The sequence below is a fragment of the Pleurodeles waltl genome, chromosome 2_2 (assembly GCF_031143425.1).
Source record: "Pleurodeles waltl isolate 20211129_DDA chromosome 2_2, aPleWal1.hap1.20221129, whole genome shotgun sequence".
NCBI classification, from domain to species: Eukaryota; Metazoa; Chordata; class Amphibia; order Caudata; family Salamandridae; genus Pleurodeles; species Pleurodeles waltl.
Window position 1 is genome coordinate 350,392,549 of NC_090439.1, and position 21,673 is coordinate 350,414,221.

The 21,673-nt window shown below is 46.1% G+C and overlaps 1 protein-coding gene across 1 annotated transcript in view; it reads left to right on the plus strand.

The window, feature by feature from the left end:
* Positions 1-480: 480 nt before the first annotated feature.
* LOC138282376 (cytochrome P450 2J5-like) overlaps positions 481-21,673 on the plus strand; it is a 377,554-nt gene continuing 356,361 nt past the window's right edge. The window contains exons 1-2 of the mRNA XM_069219857.1: positions 481-654; positions 8,541-8,703. Coding sequence (XP_069075958.1) covers positions 496-654; positions 8,541-8,703 — 322 coding nt within the window. The 5' untranslated portion in view covers positions 481-495. The remainder of the gene's footprint in view (positions 655-8,540; positions 8,704-21,673) is intronic.

Sequence of the window (21,673 nt, forward strand, 5' to 3'; positions counted from 1 at the left end):
GAGGATTGCTGTGAATAGCCTGCATACTCTTTTGTGTGAGAAGCGCCTAGGCACCCTATCGGGTGATTAGCTGAGCTTTATAAATCCTGATTGATTGATGAATTTCACACCACCAACCAGCGCACAACACGCTGAAGAACCAGTTTTAGTATTCACAATCCACTGAGAAGCCCTCTAAGGTAGTACAATCGTAAGGTTAAACATTAAACACCAAGCGGATGGGGGATCGATAATCAACTTCTAACATTTTCTAACCCCTTGATTGCTGTTTTGACTGTCGCCGACGTCGATACACTTGCCTATAACCGCTTTCCCAAAGACACAGGGCAAATCAGTTATAATGAGTTAACAGAATGTAGCCACGAGTCCATAAAAAAATCCAACAACAGATTTGAAGCGGTCTGTCCACGTCACAAATTCTGTTTACAAACGAGGGTGGAGATATAAGCAGGCATTCTGTCGTCGGAAGCCGCTGCAGACGGTGGTGGTGAGAGTATGGTGGTTGTTTTGGGACTCGCGGTGTTCCTGTTGGTGTGGTTCGTACTGAGATTCCGGAATGCCATTTCAAAGGTGCCCCCGGGTCCAACCCCTCTGCCTGTCCTCGGCAACATGTGGATGTTTGGCTTTAAGTTAAAGTTTGAGAAACTCATTGAGGTAAATGACAGATAAGATTTGTATACGCGTTACTTGTATCGTGGGATGGCGAACTGTTCTGCTTTTTGAGTGCCATTCCTTCCCTTTTGCACAAATAAATTACATTCATTTAGCGCCTATTTCCTTTTGAGCGTGATTAAGCAATTACTCTGCATAACTACCTCGCTTTCCAAAACCTGCAGTACTGCTACCTCAGGGAAAACAATCTTTACTACACAGACCTTTACCACGCCTGCAAGTATTTCTAACATTAACCACGCAGGTAAGTGTTTGGGGCCAGATTTATGAACGGGTTGCTTCGCTTTTGCACCACGCAACAAGGTGCAAGCACGACGCAAACCTAAAGTGCAATTTATCAAGCTGCACAAGGCCACCTTGCTTGGCCCTGAGTGGCTTGATAAATAAGAGTAATGCAACACCGCGCAAACCGCTGTGTTGCGTTACTTTGACCCAGGGAGGCATTCCATGGGTGGTGCGTGGATGGTCCCATGCAACACCCAAGGTGAGGCATTAAGAGGAGACATACGTTTATTTCTTTTCGTTTTTTTTTCTCTTATGTGTAATGCACACAGAGGAAAAAGCCTCTGGGGATTGGTTTTGTGCAGGAAGGTGCCCCTTCTGGCACAAAAGCAATCCTGTTTACAACGCAGGAACCCTTGCACCATGGTGCAAGAGTGCTTACGTTGGCGCTAGGCAGCAAATTGTGTGTCAGCAGTGGGAAAAGGATGGAATGTGACATATTGTATTAAATATGGCACCTTGCTACCCTTTCCCTTTCACGCAGCACAGCAAGGTGGCTTGCTGCGCTACGTCACATAGTGAGAAAAGTGCCTCTCTGTTTTTAAATATCATAATTTTTTGTTATTTACAAAATATTGGAGTAAAGTTGCTGGTACGGTTGAAGGGAGGTAAGAGTGATTTTAGGGTCTAGGGGAGGGTAGAAGTAAAGAAAGGTAAGAGTATTTTTAGTATTTAGAGGTGGGTTAAGGTAAAGGATCGTAAGAGATAGTAAAGGCTTTAGTAGTGGTAGAGGATAAAGGGAGGTAAGGGTGACTTTACTGTTCCGGTTTGGGTAGTGAGTGGGGCCAGGCTAGCTGCAAGCCAAGATAGCTACACTTTTTTAACTCAGCCCAATCACCTCCAGTCCCCCATCAGATAGAGTGACCAGGCCACCTAGAAGCACCCAGGGAGGGCTCAAGCCTGCTGGATATGGGCTGTTCACCTGGCAGCAAGCAGCGGTGGCTGGCAACAACCACAACCACCGCTGAGAACTGCCTGACTTGTGAGGTGGCCAAGATGGCAGCTGCTTGGATCTGGATTGTGCAGTGAGGGGAGCAGTGAAGATGGTCCAGCTTTCCATGACCTACCTTTGAGGTTCCTGGCCCCAAAAGATCCCTCCTTACTCCCTGTTTGTGACTGCTGCCTGGTGAAGGGGAACAAAGTGGCATGATTGGTGTTGAGCAGAGGAGGAGGGACATGACCCCAGCCGCACCTGAGGGCCATGGGCCGCACCAGGGCTGCGTGTGAGGTTTTGTTGTGGGACAAGCAGAGCGTTGATGAAGCCTCTACCCTTGGAGAAGTGCCCCTGGACTGAGGGGCGACGGACGGTGCATGTCAGAACCCTTTTCAGAGGGCCACGGGGCACATGGGCATCCGTAGGGGGATAACGGGGAACGTTTGTCCCCCCTGGAGTTAGGTACCTCCTAGTGAGCAAGCTCACATTGCAGTGTAACACTAAGGCCGTCATAGTGTTACGCTGCCTGCACTGCAATTTATGTGGACGTCCATGACGGGGCACGCAGTATTGTGTTTGGGGTTACTTCCCATTCACTTGCGGGCACATCTAGGGAATGCTCAGTAGTAGACCATAACTCAAGAGTCTAGTCTTTTTAAAGTACTAGCAGCCAGAGAGAAGACCTGGCAAAATAGCAACAAGAGAGTTCACTGTTTTATTTAGGTTTCACCTGCACAGCTGTCGAGTTGTGCGTTCAAAATATTTTGTAGTGTGTAAAAATCTCTCTCCCCGTCACCACCACCCATTGGCCCTCTAATTCATGCAATTGTGTAAGCAGTTGCTGTACTGTGTGCTCTTGTGCAATTAGGCAATGACTGCTGTTTCCAACAGCTTATTATTTGAAATGCATACACGCCAGCCCTGGTGTAATTTAACACTCGGTGCACAGCCTGCTGCCCCTGAAGGCCAGATTACTGGGTGGTTTTTAAACAGGTTTTGAAGCACAAAAAAAATCATTGTGATGCAGCCAGCTCTGACTGCGTCTCAGCACTTAATGCTTGTTAAGGTTGGTGCCTTTTAAACCCCAGTGAGGATCAAAACACTCAGGGCTCTGCCACATATTTGAAAAAAAAAATGCCCGGGCTGTGCCAGGGCCCAGGGGGTTGGTGCAAGATTGCTTCATGAATTTATCCCGAGGAAGGGGTGTGTTGAAGGCCCCTAAGAGCATCTTCAGTTGCCACAGGGGCCACATCTCCCTGGGTGCTGATGCAACAGAAACAGAAGTGCCATTATGCCCCTCCAAGAAAGAGAGAAACAAGCCCAGGGCCCTATCTCCAGGCCCCTGATGACAAATGAAGCCGTCAGAGTGCCTTGGGCAAAGGGGCAGCCACCAAGAAGAATACACTCTTCCCGCATGGAGTGGGCAGGGGAAAATAATGTTTTTTTTTAAAAAGACCTCTTTGATTGTAAGTCGTAGGTAACAAACTTGACAACATGTGTACAAGTTATCCCTTTGATCTTTTACCTGTTAAGGAAAAAAGTCACGTTATTCAAAACAATGCATTACATTACATCACTTTACATTTACTACACCTGTCTTCATCTGTATCCTCCTCTCCCTGCTCGCCTTTTGGTTCCTGGAGTGATTAGAAAAACAGATGAGAGATTAGTGGTCCCTCCAGCCCCCCCAATCAGTGTGAGGGTGCAGAGGGGACCCCTTCCCTTCACATTTCATTGTCACTGTTGTTATCTGATCCGTCCAGTGCTGCATAGAAACCAGGAGACTGTGGATCATCTCCCATAGGCCAGGGTTGATGTCTCCTTCTTCCCTACTACCAGGTCATTTCTGGAAAACAGAAGAACATCTATAAAACAGCACAGGAGCCTCCAGCTGTCCTGCAGGTTTTGGAGTGTGTGGGCCCCTGGGAACAAACCATACATTACATAGTCTGTGATGATGGATGATGTTGGTATCTAGACCCCAAGCTCTGTGCTTAGGGCCTTCAGCAGGTCCTGATCATTGATGCATTCCCTGAAGAGATGGTAGGACGTCTTGTTTGCAGTGCATCCTCTCGGGCAGGACTTGTATCGATTGAGCCCTCTTGCATGCATGAAGGCTCTTACTTGCAGACCTCCTTAGATGGCTATCCAAATGATGTCTTTGTGGTGTTCGGTCAGGTGCTTGGAGGTAATGTTTTCCCACATGTGGTCCGCTGTGGTAGAGGGGAGGGCACCGACCGGTTCGCTGGTGTCCCTTGCACAGATCTGAGATTGGACGATCTTTGGAGTACACTGGTTGGGGGTAGTAGCCACCAGACCAAACTCTTTGATGAGCTTCTCCACTTCCCTGTAAAACCACAGGGGTTTCCCAGTTATAGGGGACGGCACTCTACCACTCTGCCCATCCGAGGCTCCGGAAAAAGGATGCCATCAGAAAGCCAACATGGCTTTTATCTTCAGTCCTCAGGGTGTTCCGCACGCAGTGGCACACAAAGATTCCCCTCAGGATGGCGGCAATGTCTGGCACTCCTTTTCCTCTTTTGTCATGGGTCTTGAACATCACCTCCCTCTTCACTCTATCCATCTTGGAGTTCCAGATGAAATAGACCATTCTCATGATGGCCTTGGCCATTCAAGGCTGCACTGTCCACACTTGTGCAATGTACTGGAGCACTGGCAGGGTCTCGTTCCGCAGGACCAAAGATTTCCCATCAATTGTCACCAGGCATCCCTGCCTGCACCATGGCCTGTGGACAATGCTCGTGAGGGTCACAAAACACCATCCCGCCGGCTTGGGCCTGCTGATGACAGCGCTTTAGCAATGACGCCCCCGTGCAAGCACCGCAGTGACACGACACACTGCACCGCCCCGCTTCACACCGCAGCCCTGGTCTCACGATGCTGCTGGACACCGTCACCGAGCTGCTGCCTGCACTGTGACCTGTGCGCACAGCACGTCGCATCGTCCTGCTTCGCACCAAAGCCCCAACCCCATCCACACCAGCGCTCCTGACTTCATCAGACGGAGTTTGATCGGCAATGCATGTGACTTCAATGGCCCGACGAACCCCGCACCGGCTCCTGAACCAACACCACAACGCCAGCGACACTGCTCTCCGGAGCTCACCGCGTGGATCACGACGCCCTGCAATTCCAAAGGTATTGTCTCCTCGACACCGTAGCTAGACCGCGCTGCCGCAGCCGGCCTGATCTGTTGGTTTTGTTGATCATGATGCCGTGATAGCCCCAGGTGGAGCTATCGACTTCAAGGAACTGTATTTTTGAGTAAATCTTGCAAAATTCATATCTTTAGCACAGTATGTTGGATTTTTATTGTGTTTGGTCTTGTTTTACACAGATAAATATTGGCCATTTTTCTAAAACTGGTGTGGTGTCCTTTTGTAGTGGTTTCATTTATTACTATGTGTTATGTGCAAATGCTTTACACATTGCTTCTGAGATAAGCCTGACTGCTCATGCCAAGCTACCAAGGGGGTGAGCAGAGGTTATCTGAGTGGGTATCTCCCTTATCCTGATTAGAGTGAGGGTCCCTACTTGGACAAGGTGCAAACCGATCCAACTAGAGACCCCATTTCTAAAACCCTTTATTTTCTTTTTTCAAAATTAGCCAATGCACCTAAGAAACGACCTTAAAAATAAATCACTGCTGTCATTTTTAGGTCGAGCATTCCAGGCCTCTTGTATATACTTTAGTATATACTTCTTTGTGGGGTCTCTGCTTTTTCACTGGTTTGTTTCATTGCCTTTAAAAAATTCTTGCTTGCTAGTGGTCAATCTTTGCTCTTTGTCCCACCTTTTCCACAGTTGTACACTCCCCTGGAGCTTGGCCCTAGTACTTGTACCCTTCCACTTGTGCCTATGTAGCATGTGCTTAGGGATTACTTTTTTTAAAGGGTAATAGCATTTGACCAGAGCACTGGATGTTTCAGTGGCTCCAGGCTGCTTCTGTTTACAGGGCTCTAGTCTATTACTCATTTTCATCTGCAGTCATGTGTGACTTTGTTTACTCCATTCCTTACTCTCCCTCCCACATTATGTCAATGTTTTACATTTTATTTTTAGTTTGTGTGGCAAGAAAAGACTAATAGCTCTAACTGGAGCGAACTCGAAACCCACTGCAGTTCAAATGTTTGTTTTTGTTTGGCACCCGGGACATGTCTTCCTGCTTTTATGAGCTAAAACGCGTCCCGGATTTAAAAAAACAAATCCTCGGCTACTCGTCTTGCAAATGGACCCGAGAAACATGAAACAGCTGGTCTCTTCCGCTGTCCTTCGCCCAGCTGCTCCCCCTCCCTGCCTTTCGAATTCCATTGTGATTGAAAACAGGGTCCAACCCTGTAAATCTTGTTCACGTTTGTCTGAGCCCTTCGCGAACCATGGCCACTGGCGGCTGATTTGAGTCAAGAAACTCGGGAATATGTGATAATCCGAGCACCTCGCAAAATGGATTAAAATACACGTATTTTTCATTGCCTCTTTACAGGGAGAGCGGTGGTCGAGCAAACACGAGATCATTGCACTTCAAATGCGCGTTTAATTTGTTTCCTGATTGTTTATTTTGTTTCTGGGCAGAATGGGAAGGCTCTCCTTCGCTCAGCTGCTCCCCCTCCCTGCCTTTCGAATTCCATTGTGATTGAAAACAGGGTCCAACCCTGTAAATCTTGATCACGTTTGTCTGAGCCCTTCGCGATCCTTGGCTACTGGCGGCTGACTTGTTGGTTTTGCTTTCTGAAATGACTCCCTCTCAGGCTTCGCCCGGTCGGCGGCCAACAGAGGTCATAAATCTTTACTATTACAACAAATTTGTTCCCCAGAAAATGCGGAGCGAACCCCCGCCCCCATATAAATTCTGATAAAAATCTGCTCTTTCTAGACAGATGTCAAATGCATTTTACCTTTGACTGGAGAATGAAATCCCTAACAGTGAAATACAAAAAAATAGAATATGTAATGAAAAAATGCACTACCACCGAAGGCATATACGAATTAGTTGTATAATTGCTTTTCTAAAACTGAGAAAATTAACACAAAATACGCGACCCACTGCTATCTTTACTCGCTTAACATTGGAAATAAAAAGCAATTGGGAAAAATATGAGTTCGTTGGCATTAGTCAGTAGCTTTCATCTGTTATTCATTAGAAAATATTTGACCCCGCATAGTTAACTTTCAGAGTGTAATGCCAGAGATGCTTTTAAACATCATTTACTTGTCCTTGTTAATGAATTCACTAATTCAATCGTCGGGCAGGCTGCAGAGCATCCTTCACCAAGAAAACACACGTATAATCTGCTTTGTAACAATGAAATTGATTGTGAATAAAATGTAATGTTGTTTTTGGTGCAGATGGTAGCAAATTCACAGCGTTAAAGTAACACAGACATATTTCATTGAACTACACAAATCGAAAAATAGATGCACCTATAGGAGGATAATGTGAGAAATAACATAAATGTATTATTACTAGCAGCTTGGTCTTATGGCATTGGTGTGCTGAAGCATCACTTCAGTAGGGCCACACACTCCTGCATAAACAGACAGTATCAACCCTGAATCATCTTTCTGGGACTCAAATGCCCATGACTACCATTCATTTCATGTCCTTTTGGTAAATAAGTGTGTTGTAGGAGGAGTTCATGGGATTAACTGATGCCCCAGGAGGGCTCATGAAACAGCATCAAACTGTAACCACCTCCTTGAATTGTTGTTTCAGGAAGCCTTGGGTCTCTACGGCTCCACCAGAAGTGCGCATTACTGTCTGGGTAATGTATTCCCAGCAAGTATTCGTAATGGAATTAGCACTACATTTCATATTTATTTATATTAGAATGCTAAATGGTAACCTTTTAAATTTTTGCTACAGATAGAGGAAGAAGGTAAATGGAAGTGCATTAGTTACATGCAGGACCACTGGAATTATGTGTCAGGAAAGGACCAAATTATGAGGCAGGATTGACCAATTTATCTGGCAAGAAAAGTCCAATTATGCATTTAAAATACCAATAGCTCTAACCCTCGTAAATGCGAGACCTATTGCATTGCAAATGCTTGTTTTATTTGTATTCGTAAAAACCCTAACTCACCTGAAGCTTCACATGACAAGCCTTTCGTAATGCCACATGAAAGAAAAGCCTACTTGCCGCAATGTTGTCAGGTGGCATCCTGAGGGGAGCTAAGCCACAGGAGCCTGTGTGGACAAAAGCACAAGTGTTTGTAGCCAGGAAAGAGAGTGGACTCTAGCCCTGGTCTTCACAGAATAGTTGCTCTAAATACTCTGGGAGGTAGATGAAGCACATTTCCTCCAATTTAAATAATTTTTGCTATGACTTGACAACCACCTGCTGCTGGGAAAACAATATAATACTCTTATAACAGTCCAGGGGCTGTGAGCCACCTGGTCGCAAGGTTGCCCCAGATGACCACAGAAACATTAAACCAAAATGTGAACGTAGCTTACTCAATAAGATGGAGGTCCAACTTATTGAGACTGGTAAGTTCATATTTTGGTGCCCAAAGCATGACTCGTTTCTGAATGTTGACACATGGGTGCTCCTTGACATACATGATTGAAAGTGCTGTGTGCCCTAAGAATTAGCCTTTTCTTTTTTACCTATGCCTTTCTTCTTCCTAGCTAAGCAAGACATATGGAAACGTCTACACACTTTGGATGGGGCACACTCCTGTAATGGTGGTGAATGGATTCCATGCTGTGAAGGAGGCTCTTGTTCATCATGCAGACGTGTTCTCTGAAAGGCCCGCTGTACCATTCTTCCAAGATCTTTGCCATTCTGAAGGTAGGGATGATTTTCATGAATGTGATCATTTTTTAAATATTTTTTTGTATTATATAAATATTTTTTGTTGAGGCTTGTATCTAGAAACAGCACAGGGACTCAAAAGTAAACTTAAGAACACACTAACCAAACTCCGCCAGACAGATCTTAACATCAAAAAGTATAAAAAACAATGGTGCCTATTTGAGAGCAGCTAGCGACACCTTAGTGCCGTCATAGAGTCATTGTTTTTACACTAAGGCAGCGCTAAATTGACGTTTTCCCCACAGCATATTTACAAAGTGGCACAATGCATGCATTTTGCCACATTGTAAACCCTTGTGCCACATTATGCCTGTCCCACGCATAATGTATGCAAGGGGGACGCTGCAGCACTAGGAGGCCTGCAAAAATGGCACATAAAAACCTTACGACCTTCCTGCACTTTGCTACACTAGCGTCAACATTTTTTACCCTAGTGTAAGAAAGCGCCACAATAGCATAAAAAATTAGGATGCTATTGTGCTAAGGACCACCATGGTGCGCCCTAGCATAAATAGGGTGCAACCACGGTGTCGTTAGGTACCAGTAGCGGGGCGCAGAAAAAGTGATACATCAGCTCTGATGCGCCACTTTTTGTTAAATATGGGCCAATATATCCTTCAGAATTGGGAATTGAGTTAGGAGGATAGGAGACCAACTAGGATTAGAGAACAATAGCATGTGTTTCATACTCAGTTAGTGCAATATAGGGACCATGAAGATAAGGTTCCTAGAGAGTTGGTGGGCAGAGAGAGAGCTAGACAGGAAGGCATAGGGACACATCTAGAGGAAACCTCCATGTTACCGTTTATTATTTAGCAATAAAGTAGTTCCATCAGACCAATAATGGAAGCTAGTGCCACTCAACCTGATACAAGGGCTCCTCATTTATCTCTCATTTTGCAATGCGGTGAACAGGTCAATGCTGCAATGCAAATCAATATTCCTAGGCTCTGCAATGAACAGTGGAGCAGATGCGCAGTGCCTTGCACTTGGTAGCTCTTTACAGGGAATTAGTCAGCATTGTTTAGTAATAAGTCAATAAGGGTGTGTAACAGTCGGTATAAAGGTAATAATGTGACTTTGCTGGAAAATAGCTGGCTTGAGCTTTACGTTATATGTGGAGAACTGGTCCAAATACATTTACCAGTTTCATGTGATGTTGGTACAAGAGATGTGGCACAATATGAGGTATTGTTTTAATAGTTATGTTTGCTTTAGTAACTCCGCTGTTCCTTCAGCAGTTGGGAGGGCACAGGTAGATTGATGACATAGTTAAAAACTACCTTAAACTGCACCATCTTGCCTATAGCTGTCCCGAGTGATTTAATTCAGGTATTTAATCTTCATTGGTCCAATAATTTTAACTTCACTCTGATGAACTTTTAAAACAATGATTTAGCTATTAGGACCAAAACTAAATTTTACTGCATTATTTGATTTCATTATTGAGTTGAGTACTAAGCACTTTTCATCTTGACTGACATTTAACATATTGTTGGGGGTGGTGGTTAATGCCAAAATAAGGCCCAACAGCAAGTTAGCTGCAAACAATCAGTTTAAATAGAGGGATCCTTATAATGAATCAACTAACCAGGGACACCAAAGGCAATTTTGTGTGTAATTGTTTGTTGCAACATAATTTGTGCTGTGTTATGGATTCTCTGGACCCTTTTCTTCCCTCAGTACCTAACTTTGTTGGCAGGGGCTGTTCAGGGACATCTTAAGGATTTAGGTGCCCTTGGGCCAAACATATTTTGAGGGCCCCTGATCAGAGCAGGTTTGAATTTATGATTTCATTTTGGCTCTTTCATGCCCTCTATAGCCAGGTCACTGACAACGGACAAGTACGTCCAAATTCTAAATGTGTTTACATCTAATAATCAGTGATAGTGACTTGTTCTTTTAATATTGTGATACAGCAGCTGGTAACAAATATTACTGCAAATAATCTCTGTGATGCCCTGAAATTTCTCATATTTGAGGTCCTCTGTTTTGAACTAAAAGAACTTTATTAATGGATGTTGCATGAAACATAAACACAACATTTCTCTGCAAAATGTCTGTAATAGACTCTCACACATCGAACCCCAACCGACACCTATGGACTTCCTAGACAGATACGTCACCACTGTAACCGACACAAACCACACACTGACAACCTGAAACATCCTCTCCCCCAGGACATCACCTCCACTGTGAAATCCATCCACATGGGAGCTCCCACAGACCCATGCCCGCACCACATCTTCAACCTTGGGACCAAAGGATAGGCCAGAAACTCACCACCCTGCTCAACACCTCTATCACCACCGCAACAGTTCCTGACACATGGAAACATGTCGAAGTCATACCACTACTCAAAAAAACCTCTGCCGACCCCAGCAAACCCAGAAACTACCAGCCAATCTCCCTGCTCCCATTCCCAGCAAAGGTACTGGAAAAAATCATCAACAAGTAACTCATGACATACTTGGAGCAGAACCAGCTACTTGACGCCTCCCAATCTGGCTTCCACAACAATCACTCTCTCATACCATGTCAGAAACCTCGAAATCATCATGGACAACAAGCTCACCATGAAATCACAGATCTCCTCAGCCTGCTTCATCATTTTGCGCATGCTACATAATATCTTAAATCGGCTAACCCTACACACAAGACACACTGTGACACAGGCCCTCATCAACAGCTGACAGAACTACGGCAACGCCCTCTACGTAGGAATCACTGCACACCTCCTACAGAGACTTTAGACCATACATAACGCCACAGCTTGACTCATCCTCTGCCTTCTCCGATGAACCCATATCACACCTGCCGCAGGCAATTCCACTGGCTCTCCGTACAGAAGGGATGCCAATTTAAGCTGCTGACCCATGCACACAAGGCTCTACACTACCAAGGGCCCGTGTACATGAACTACTGCCTTAGCTTCCACCAACCATCAAGAAGACTATCCTCTGCCTCCCTTTCATTTGTCCATACTCCCCACATTTACCAAAGAAGAAGTGGACGATGCTCCTTCTCTCACATCACAGTAAAAATCTGGAACAGCCTCCCCACCCACCTCTGGACCCTCAACTCACTTCCTGAATACTGAATGGCCCTCAAGACCTGGCTGTTTGAATAAGCCTCTGGGACCTGCAAGTACCTGGATACCCTGTCGGGTGATTACCCATACTTTATAAATCCTGATTGCTTGATTGACACATCACCCTCATAAAAAATAAATTCAAAGAAAACAGTATTTTTAAAAGTGCTGTTTAAGAATCATTCCAGCTCATCAGGGCAAAACTCTCTGCAGAACAGAGATGGCTCTATCTCGGGGCCCCCTGAAATGCTGGGGGCCCTGAGATAGAGCCAACTTTTCCTAAGCCTTAAAACGTCTCTGTGGCTGTTGTGCAACAATTGATTAGATTTTTGCCTCTAGGCTACTAGTTAATACTGTACTGGAAGCTACTGTCAACACTGAAATATACAGTGATCATAACCCTCTCTAGGCCACTTTAAAATCCTGAAAGACTAAATATCAGGAGGAGTTATGGGGATCTTAACTAAAAACAAAGGTCATGGGCTTTTGTGAAAAAATGCAGATCTTGGAGGTCTTCTCTGTAGATTAATAAAAGGTTAAATGACCCTTGTTGACCTGTGCTTAATGATGAATGTTGTGCCATCTGAAATTACCAAGGCACATGCTTCCCTGGGGGTTAGCATAAGGAAGCTGCTGACAAAAACCTTTAGACAGGCAATTAACACTTGCCAGGGAGGTTTCACACTTTCTGTAAATTTGCCAACTATATTCTCTGGAATGCCTTAAAATGTGCCTCATGAAATAGGGATGAGGTGGCACTGTGCAGGTGGGCATACAAAAAGGCAGTAAAACAATGGAAACTGGGCAATTTGAAGTCTAGGAGGAGCTGGTTGATTCATGTATGCAGAATGACCCAGTGCCTTCTGGAAAACATCCAGTTCCAACAAGTTGTCTGGGACCACCACCCGGGATCTGGCTCAGAACATTGGCACCAATTAATAGGATGTCCGTTTTGAAAAGGTTTATCCCCTGTCTTCCTATGATAATAACAGTAATAGGTCCCTGCCCTTGTACCCCCCTAAATAGCTTTTAAGCTGGACAAGGTGATAGCTGCAGTAAATAAAAGCCCTATTTAAAAGGTACTGGGCCCAGGAGGGATTCCTTTAGATCTTCATAATGAAAACATTGGGCTTTGGGCTCATTAGATGATAAATGATATAAATGAGGCCTATAGGTCTGGGCTACCTCATTCTTGGAGAACCGCTATAATAGTGCCAGTTATCAAAAAGGGTAACCGTAAGGATCCCCTTTTTTTAATCATCAATATCCCTCACGCTTTCAAGCATTATAAAATTTTAGTAGGCTAGTGTGGTTTTAGGACTGGTCTAGGGACATTTGAGCAGTGCTTGAACCTATATGTTATCATTTCTAAATATGCGGTGGCTAAGCCCCGTTAATTTCATGTTGCCTTTATGGACCTCTTTTGTGCTTTTGACAGCATCAACAGGTCCAAGCTGTGGGAGATTCTGTGTGGTTTGTGTATTGATGAACAACTGGTGAACTTTTTGCATGCATTTCGACCTCTCAGTATCTGTACACTTTGGTAACAATGGTAATTGTACAAATTCATGTGACCTAACACAGTGGTTGGGCAAGTATGCGCCCTAGCCCCAATTCTGTTCTTAATATATATTAATGTGCTTGAGGCAACCTTGCTGGAAAAAGGGTAGGACATGCCAGTGGTAAATGCTAGGCCTGTTCTCATATGCGGACAATGCGCCCATTATGTCTAGACCTTCCAATGGCCTAAATAATTTATTTGAATCAGTTGTGCAATTTATGGAGTGTCTAAATCTTGAGATCAACCTCACTAACCTACTATGGTATGTGGTCCTGAGAATTTGAAGTCCAGCTGCTATGCCATTAAGGGCAAACATCTACAGAGACCCCCCACACTTCCCATATTTGTCGGTGACCTTTGATTCTTATTGTACATGGGACCCATGCTTGGTTGCTAGGAAAAAGCGCTTCACTCAGTCTCTGAGTTTCTTATTTAATCTAGCTGCAAGTCTAGGTAAATTAAACTATTGTCCCACTTCTGGAAATTTATAAGTGTGAATGTCTCCAAATACTAAAATTTTGGGCAGGAATCTAGGGGTATCGCAATGTTACCTCAATATAGGTAAAGGAAAATTGCTCCTGGTAGGATCGGGATGTTACCACGGTACAGAAAAAGGAAAATGGCTTCTGTTGGTGTATCTTGAGACTCACTATGAGCAGCTCCAATAATGCAATGCACGGAGAACTTGAGATAGGATTTCTGGAGCATAGCATTCAAGTTTCTCCTATTTTATTGTGGATATCTGTATGGCGTAACAAATTTGCAATTAAAGAAACTATATGGATTGTCTTTTGTGTGACCGTGGCCTGGCAATCCCATCGCTTCCATATATAAAAACCTTTGCAGTGAGCCTTGGTAGACCTTCCTTGTTCTTTGCCCCAACCAAGGTGAAAAACAGTATTAAATCTTGGGTTGTTCAAAGGTTTTTGAATGCCAGGCGTATAGAGTGGTAAAAAGTGGCATTTCAAAAGGCTTCTGTTCAGAATTACACCTTGATCCATATTACCTCCGGCACAGAGACATATATTTGTTAATCAAACATGGGAGTGTTCGCTCCTGACCTGGTTTCCAATGAGCTTCATAAAGTGGCAGCTGTTTTTTCCCGCTGGGGCAATCTGATGCAGATTCTATATGTTGCTGTCCTTGTGTGAATTTTCGTCACAGACTTATGTTTTTTTGTAAATTTCTTTTGCCCCTTTCAAGGATATATCTACTTCAAATTTTAGGAAGCTGGGGATTGCCAAGGGTATGCCTGCTATACTTTCCCTCTGTTGATGTCTGCGTGAATGTCAGCGTTTTTCTTGAATCAGCTGTCCCTTATCTTAATACCATGCTTTTTTTGATACTGTACTGTTCAGAAAAATCTTGGTCTTAGTTACTTTTTTAAAATCTCTTTTTATGTATGAATTCTTCAATCTTGTAAGGGTCTATTTATTCTTGTGCGTTTATGGTCGTTTTTAATGATTGAATAAAACGTATGATAATTATAATTACATGTGACTTGGCAGGAAAGCACAATGAAAACAGTTAAGATGGGGAGAGTAAGGAGATACACTGAGCTAATAAAGGTCTTATGATGACAAAAAAGGTGACCATATTTCATCAAACATAAACACCTCATTGTTAACCCTTCAGCTGCTGAGGATTTTCCTGCCACAGTGCTGAGCCAGTTTTAGGGATGAGCGCGCAAAGCGCTCTGTCCCTGGTGTAATCTCTCTGTGGGCTTTAAACTGTGTCCATGTCACACCCATCAGTATGGTTGCTTTGTGGGCTTGCCTTTTAAAATTCACTTGATTTAATTAGTGAAAATCATGCATATGGGATGCCTTTTCCGGTGTTTAGCCCGCCTCGAGCACATATGCCAACTACTGAAAACATATGAGGCTCCATGTTTTTGGAGTGGTTTCTGGAGTACGTTTTCTCTTTATTTCATAGGCAACACGATCTCGCAGTTACATGGATATTTGCACTTTTGCCGGTTACATGGATAATTGCACTTTTGGCCGTTACACGGATAATTGCACTTTTGCTGATACATTTCACTGCGAGCTAACTTCTGTTTCCTTTTGTGTGTCTGTTTTGTGCTCATGGCGGCCTTCGACTCACTTATGTGAAACTGTTTTACTTTTCATTTTCAGTTTATATGGCAAGAAAAGTCTGGTTAGGAGTTTACAACACTAATAGCTTTAACTAAAAAAAATGCAAGACCCATTGCATTGCAAATGCTTGTTTTAATGTTTGGGGTATTTCAAGCTTGAGGCATTCCTAACTTTTGTCCAAAAGAGGTATCCAAGTGAAATTTATGTCCTTTTGTCCTACATGTTGAGGATCTAAATGTACCTAGGTGTTAGAAATGTTTTTTTTGGTTGGCAGTCAGGTTACCCCCTGTCCAAGCAAAAGCCCTCACTCTAGTCAGGGTAAGTCACACACAATCCAAGATTATCCTGTGCCCACCCTCTGGTAGCTTGGCACGAGCAGTCAGGCTTAACTTAGAAGGCAATGTGTAAAGTATTTGTGCAATAAATCATACAATACCACCATATAGCACCACAAAAATACACCACACAGTGTTTAGAAAAATATAGAATATTTTATCAGGATAGTTGTAGGTCAAAAAGAATAAAGTTGCAATGGGAAATTGGCCCTTGGAGAGCACTTTCACAGCCAGACAAGACTTCAGCAAGGCAGCAGGGCAACAGCAAGGCAGCAGCCCTTTGTAGAAAGCAGGCAGGTGAGTCCTTTGAGCAGCCAGGCAGTTCTTCTTGGCAGGATGTAGTTTCTGGTTCAGGTTTCTTCTCCAGCAAGTGTCTGATGAGGTAGGGCAGAGGCCCTGTTTTATACCCAAATGTGCCTTTGAAGTGGGGGAGACTTCAAAGAGTGGCTAAGAAGTGCACCAGGTCCCCTTTCAGTTCAATCCTGCCTGCCAGGGTCCCAGTAGGGGGTGTGGCAGTCCTTTGTGTGAGGGCAGGCCCTCCACCCTCCCAGCCCAGGAAGACCCATTCAAAATGCAGATGTATGCAAGTGAGGCTGAGTACCCTGTGTTTGGGGTGTGTCTGAGTGAATGCACAAGGGGCTGTCAACCAAGCCCAGCCAGACGTGGATTGTAAGGCACAGAAGGATTTAAGTGCAAAAAAATGCTCACTTTCTAAAAGTGGCATTTCTAGAATAGTAATATTAAATCCGACTTCACCAGTCAGTAGGATTTTGTATTACCATTCTGGCCATACTAAATATGACCTTCCTGCTCCTTTCAGATCAGCAGCTGCCACTTCACCAGTGTATGAGGGCAGCCCCAATGTTAGCCTATGAAGGGAGCAGGCCTCACAGTAGTGTGAAAACGAATTTAGGAGTTTTACACTACCAGGACATATAACTACACAGGTACATGTCCTGCCTTTTACCTACACAGCACCCTGCCTTAGGGGTTACCTAGGGCACACCTTAAGGGTGACTTATATGTAGAAAAAGGGGAGTTCTAGGCTTGGCAAGAACTTTTAAATGCCAAGTCGATGTGGCAGTGAAACTGCACACACAGGCCTGGCAATGGCAGGCCTGAGACAAGGAAAAGGGGCTACTTAAGTGGGTGGCACAACCAGTGCTGCTGGCCCACTAGTAGCATTTAATTTACCAGCCCTATGCACATAAAGTGCACCTTACTAGGGACTTATAAGTAAATTAATAGTCCAATCAGGTATGATTCCAGGTTACCATGTTTTAGGGGAGAGAGCATATGCACTTTAGCCCTGGTTAGCAGGGGTAAAGTGCGCAGAGTCTATAAACCAGCAAAAACAGTGTCCAAAAAGTGGAGGGAGGCAGGCAAAAAGTTAGGGGTGACTACCCTAAGGCTGTCAGGTCTAACATGTGTCCCCCCCAGCTGAAAGTGGGGAGAGCTACCCGACCTCCTGGGAGCTCTCATCGCTAAGGCGGAAGTACCTGGAGAGACCATCAGCATTGGCGTGGTCAACACCTGGGCGATGTTCCACCGTAAAGTCCATCCCCTGTAGGGAAATGGACCACCTCAAGAGTTTTGGATTCTCACCCATCATCTGCATGAGCCATCTGAGGGGCCTGTGGTCTGTCTGAACCCGGGAGTGAGTCCCAAACAGGTAGGGTCTTAGCTTCTTCAGTGCCCAGACCACAGCAAAAGCTTCTCTCTCAATAGCACTCCACCTCTGTTCCCGTGGTAATAGCCTTCTGCTAATAAAGACTACCGGTTGATCTCTGCCCTCCTCATTCAGCTGTGCTAGGACTGCCCCTATGCCATGCTCTGAAGCGTCTGTCTGCACGATAAATTCCTGGGAGTAGTCAGGGGCCATGAGCACGGGGGCTGTGCACATGGCTTCCTTCAGGGCATCAAAGGCTTTCTGACAAGCCTCTGTCCAATTCACCAATCTAGGTTGTTTCTTGGAAGTGAGTTCTGTCAAGTGTGTTATAATGGTACCATAGCCCTTGACAAATCTGCGGTAGTATCCTGTGAGGCCTAGAAAGGCTCTCACCTCAGTCTGCGTTTGCGGTGGTTGCCAGGCCTTGATCGTTTCAATCTTAGCCTGGAGTGGCTGCACCTTGCCACCACCCACTAGGTGTCCCAAGAACACCACGGAACCCTGCCCAATCTGGCACTTACTAGCCTTGATGGTCAGGCCTGCCTGTTGCAGGGCCTGAAGCACCTCCTTGAGGTGAAGCAGATGTTCCTCCCAGCTGGAACTGTAGACAGCCATGTCATCCAGGTAGGCTGCACAGAAGGCATCCTTGCCAGCTAGGACCCCGTTAACCAACCGTTGGAAGGTAGCGGGGGCATTTTTCAACCCAAACGGCATCACCCGGAACTGGTAATGGCCATCAGGGGTTGAAAATGCGGATCTTTCCTTAGCCCCCTCAGTCAGGGCTATCTGTCAGTACCCTGAAGTAAGATCAAACGTACTCAGGAACTTGGCAGCGCCTAGCCTGTCCACGAGCTCATCAGCTCGGGGGATGGGGTGAGCATCAGTCCGTGTGACTGAGTTGAGACCCCGGTAGTCCACACAGAACCGGAGTTCTGGCTTCGCACCTGGGGCAGTAGCCTTAGGGACCAACACCACTGGGCTGGCCCCGGGACTACTGGATTTCTCGATAACCCCTAGAGTCAACATCTTGGAGACCTCTTCCTTGATGCTGGCCTTCACCTTATCCGACAACCTGTAAATTTTGTTCTTCATAGGGAGACTGTCACCAGTGTCAATATCATGAACACAGAGGTGGGTCAGTCCAGGAGTAAGGGAGAACAGGGGGGAGAACTGCTCCAACAGCTCATAGCAGTCTCCTTTCTGGTTTAGAGTCAGGGAGTTACACAGAATGACCCCGCTTACTGACCCATCACCTTCTTGGGCAGAGAGGAGGTCGGGGAGAGGTTCACTCTCCTCTTCCATTCCTTCATCTGTGACCAGAAGCATGTTGATCTCCGGCCTCTCAAAATGAGCTTTTAGTCGGTTCACATGGAGCACCCTTAGGGGATTCCTAGGGGTTTGGAGGTCTACTAGGTAAGTGGCCTCCCCCTTCCGCTCCTTTATTTCAAATGGGCCAGACCAGCGGTCCTGGAGAGCTCTGGGCTCTACTGGCTCCATTACCCACACTTTGTCTCCAGGTTGAAACTCTACCAGGGTGGCCTTCTGGTCATACCAGTGTTTCATTACCTCTTGACTGGCCTCAAGGTTACTTTGGGCCTCTTTCCAGAAGCGGTTCATCTGGTTGCGGAGGGCCAACATGTAGCTGACCACATCCTGAGGGGGTGTCTTTGGAGCTTTCTCCAATCCCTCCTTGACAATGCTTAAGGGTCTCCTGACAGGGTACCCGTAGAGAAGCTCAAAGGGACTGAACCCTACCCCCCTCTGGGGGACCTCTCTGTAGGCAAAGAGAAGGCATGGTAAGAGGACGTCCCACCTACGCCTCATGGCCTCAGGGAGGCCACCAATCATGCCTTTCAGGGTTTAGTTGAATCGCTCCACAAGACCATTAGACTGGGGGTGATAGGGTGTGGTGAACTTGTAGGTTACACCACACGCATCCCATAGAGACTTCATGTATGCAGACATGAAGTTAGTGCCTCTGTCAGACACTATCTCCTTGGGGAACCCCACACGGGTAAATATCCCCATCAGAGTTCTGGTCACCACCGGTGCGGTTACGGTCCTCAGAGGGATTGCCTCTGGGTAACGGGTGGCATGGTCCACCAAAACCAGGATGAACCTGTTGCCTAAGGCAGTTTTGGGGTCCAAGGGACCAACAATGTCGATGCCCACCCTTTCAAAGGGGGTGCCAACGACAGGAAGTGGAATCAGGGGGGTTTTAACCCTTTTTCCTGCTTTACCACTGGCCTGGCAGGTAGGACAAGATCTGCAGAACTTATCTGAGTGTGTCCTCATTTTGGGCCAATAAAAGTGGGTGACAAGCCTGTTAAAGGTCTTGCCCTGCCCCAAATGTCCTGCCAGGGGAATGTCGTGAGCCAGACCCAGTAGGAAGGTTCGGTAACATTGGGGGACCACCAGCATACGTGCTGCCCCAAAGGCCGGAACCTTAGGCTCTCTGTAGAGATCATTCTCCCAATATAGGTGGTGATTGCCAGAGGCGTCACCTGCTGCCTGGTTTGAGGCTTGTTTCCTCAAACCTTCCAGAGTGGGACATTCTTTCTGCGCTTTGCAGAATTCCTCCCTGGTGGGTCCACCCTCAACTTGCCAGCCAGCAAGCTCAGGTAAGTCACCTAGGGTGGCAATGTCTTCCCCAGTTGGCTCGGCAGCCTCCTCCTCAGGAGCCCCGTCAGCCACTGCGGGAACTTCTGGGGCCGGTTTCCCACGCCCCTGGTCCCTCCTCCTGGCAGCTCTCTGGGCCATCGTTCCAGGCTCCAGATGTCCTTGACTTCCCTCTCGGTCAGCCATGGACCGTGTGGTCATGCAGACCCACTCAGGTAACCCTAACATCTCCAGGTGAGACCTGAGCTCCACTTCTTTCCAAGCAGTGTGCTCAAGATCATTGCCTAACAGACAATCTACAGGCATGGCAGGACTCACAGCTACTTTCAGAGTACCAGAGACCCCCCCCACTCAAAGGGAACCAGAGCCACCGGTAGGTGACTCTCGCGATTGTCAGCGACTATGACCTGGTGGAATGTATTAGGGACTATCTGCTCTGTTGACACCCGCTGACTCTTGATAGTAGTCATACTGGCTCCTGTGTCACGCAGAGCCTCCACCTTCTGCCCATCAATGGTGACCCACTGCCGGTACTTGGAAGTATTTTTGGGCATGTGGGCCTTGGGCACCATTTCTCCTTCTCCCAGGGACACTAGGGAAATCTCTACCTGCTCCCCAAAGCTACTTGGGTCCATCTCCCCCCCGAGCGCTACACTAGTCAACCCAGGTGCCTGTCCGGTAGTGGACGGTGCCCTCTTGGGGCACTGTGGATCGCCTTTGTAGTGACCATACTGGTAACACTCCATGCATTTGGGGCTAGATCTCCCTGACTTGTCATATGTCCCTGGCTTTTTCCCAAATTTGGAAAAGGAAGGGTTGCCACCCCCTCCCTGGGAATTCTTTTGGGGGCCTTTGGAGAGTTCCTTATCTGCAAGTTTATCTCCCCCCTCTTTCTTCTGTTGGGAACCCTGACCACCTTTGTGGGAGTCCCCCCCCAGGTACCTTCTTGGACACTCTGGTGCTAACCCAGAGGTCCGCCTCCTCAGCAAGCTTCCTGGGATCAGTCAGCTTACTATCCACTAGGTGCTGGCGCAACTCTGTATAAGTAGTATTAAGCATATGCTCTCTCAGAATCAAGTCATATAAACCTTTATAATCTGCTACTTTGTTGCCCCGCACCCATCCATTCAGTGCCTTACTGGAGAAATCAAAGAAATCTACCCATGTTTGTGTGGTTTGTTTGGTGCTGTCCCTGAACCTCTGACGGTATCCCTCAGGGGTCAGCCCAAACTTGGCAAGTAAAGTGGCTTTCTGAAGTGGGTATGTGTTTTGATCAGGTTGATCCAATGTGAGAAGTGTGTCCCTCCCCAATGGCGGCACATAACCCCACATAGCTACCCCCCATTGCCCTTCAGGAACCTCATGAGCCCTTAGTGCAACTTCATAAGCAGCTAACCATTTATCTATGTCATCTCCCACCACAAAACTGGGCACCACATTTTTGGGTATACAAACCTTCTTTTCTCCAGCAGGTCCTGTCTGTATGCTGCCACCATTATTGCTGGATTCAGACTGTCTTGCCTTGATCTCCAGCTCCTTGAGACTCAGTTCATGAGCCAACAATAGTTTCTT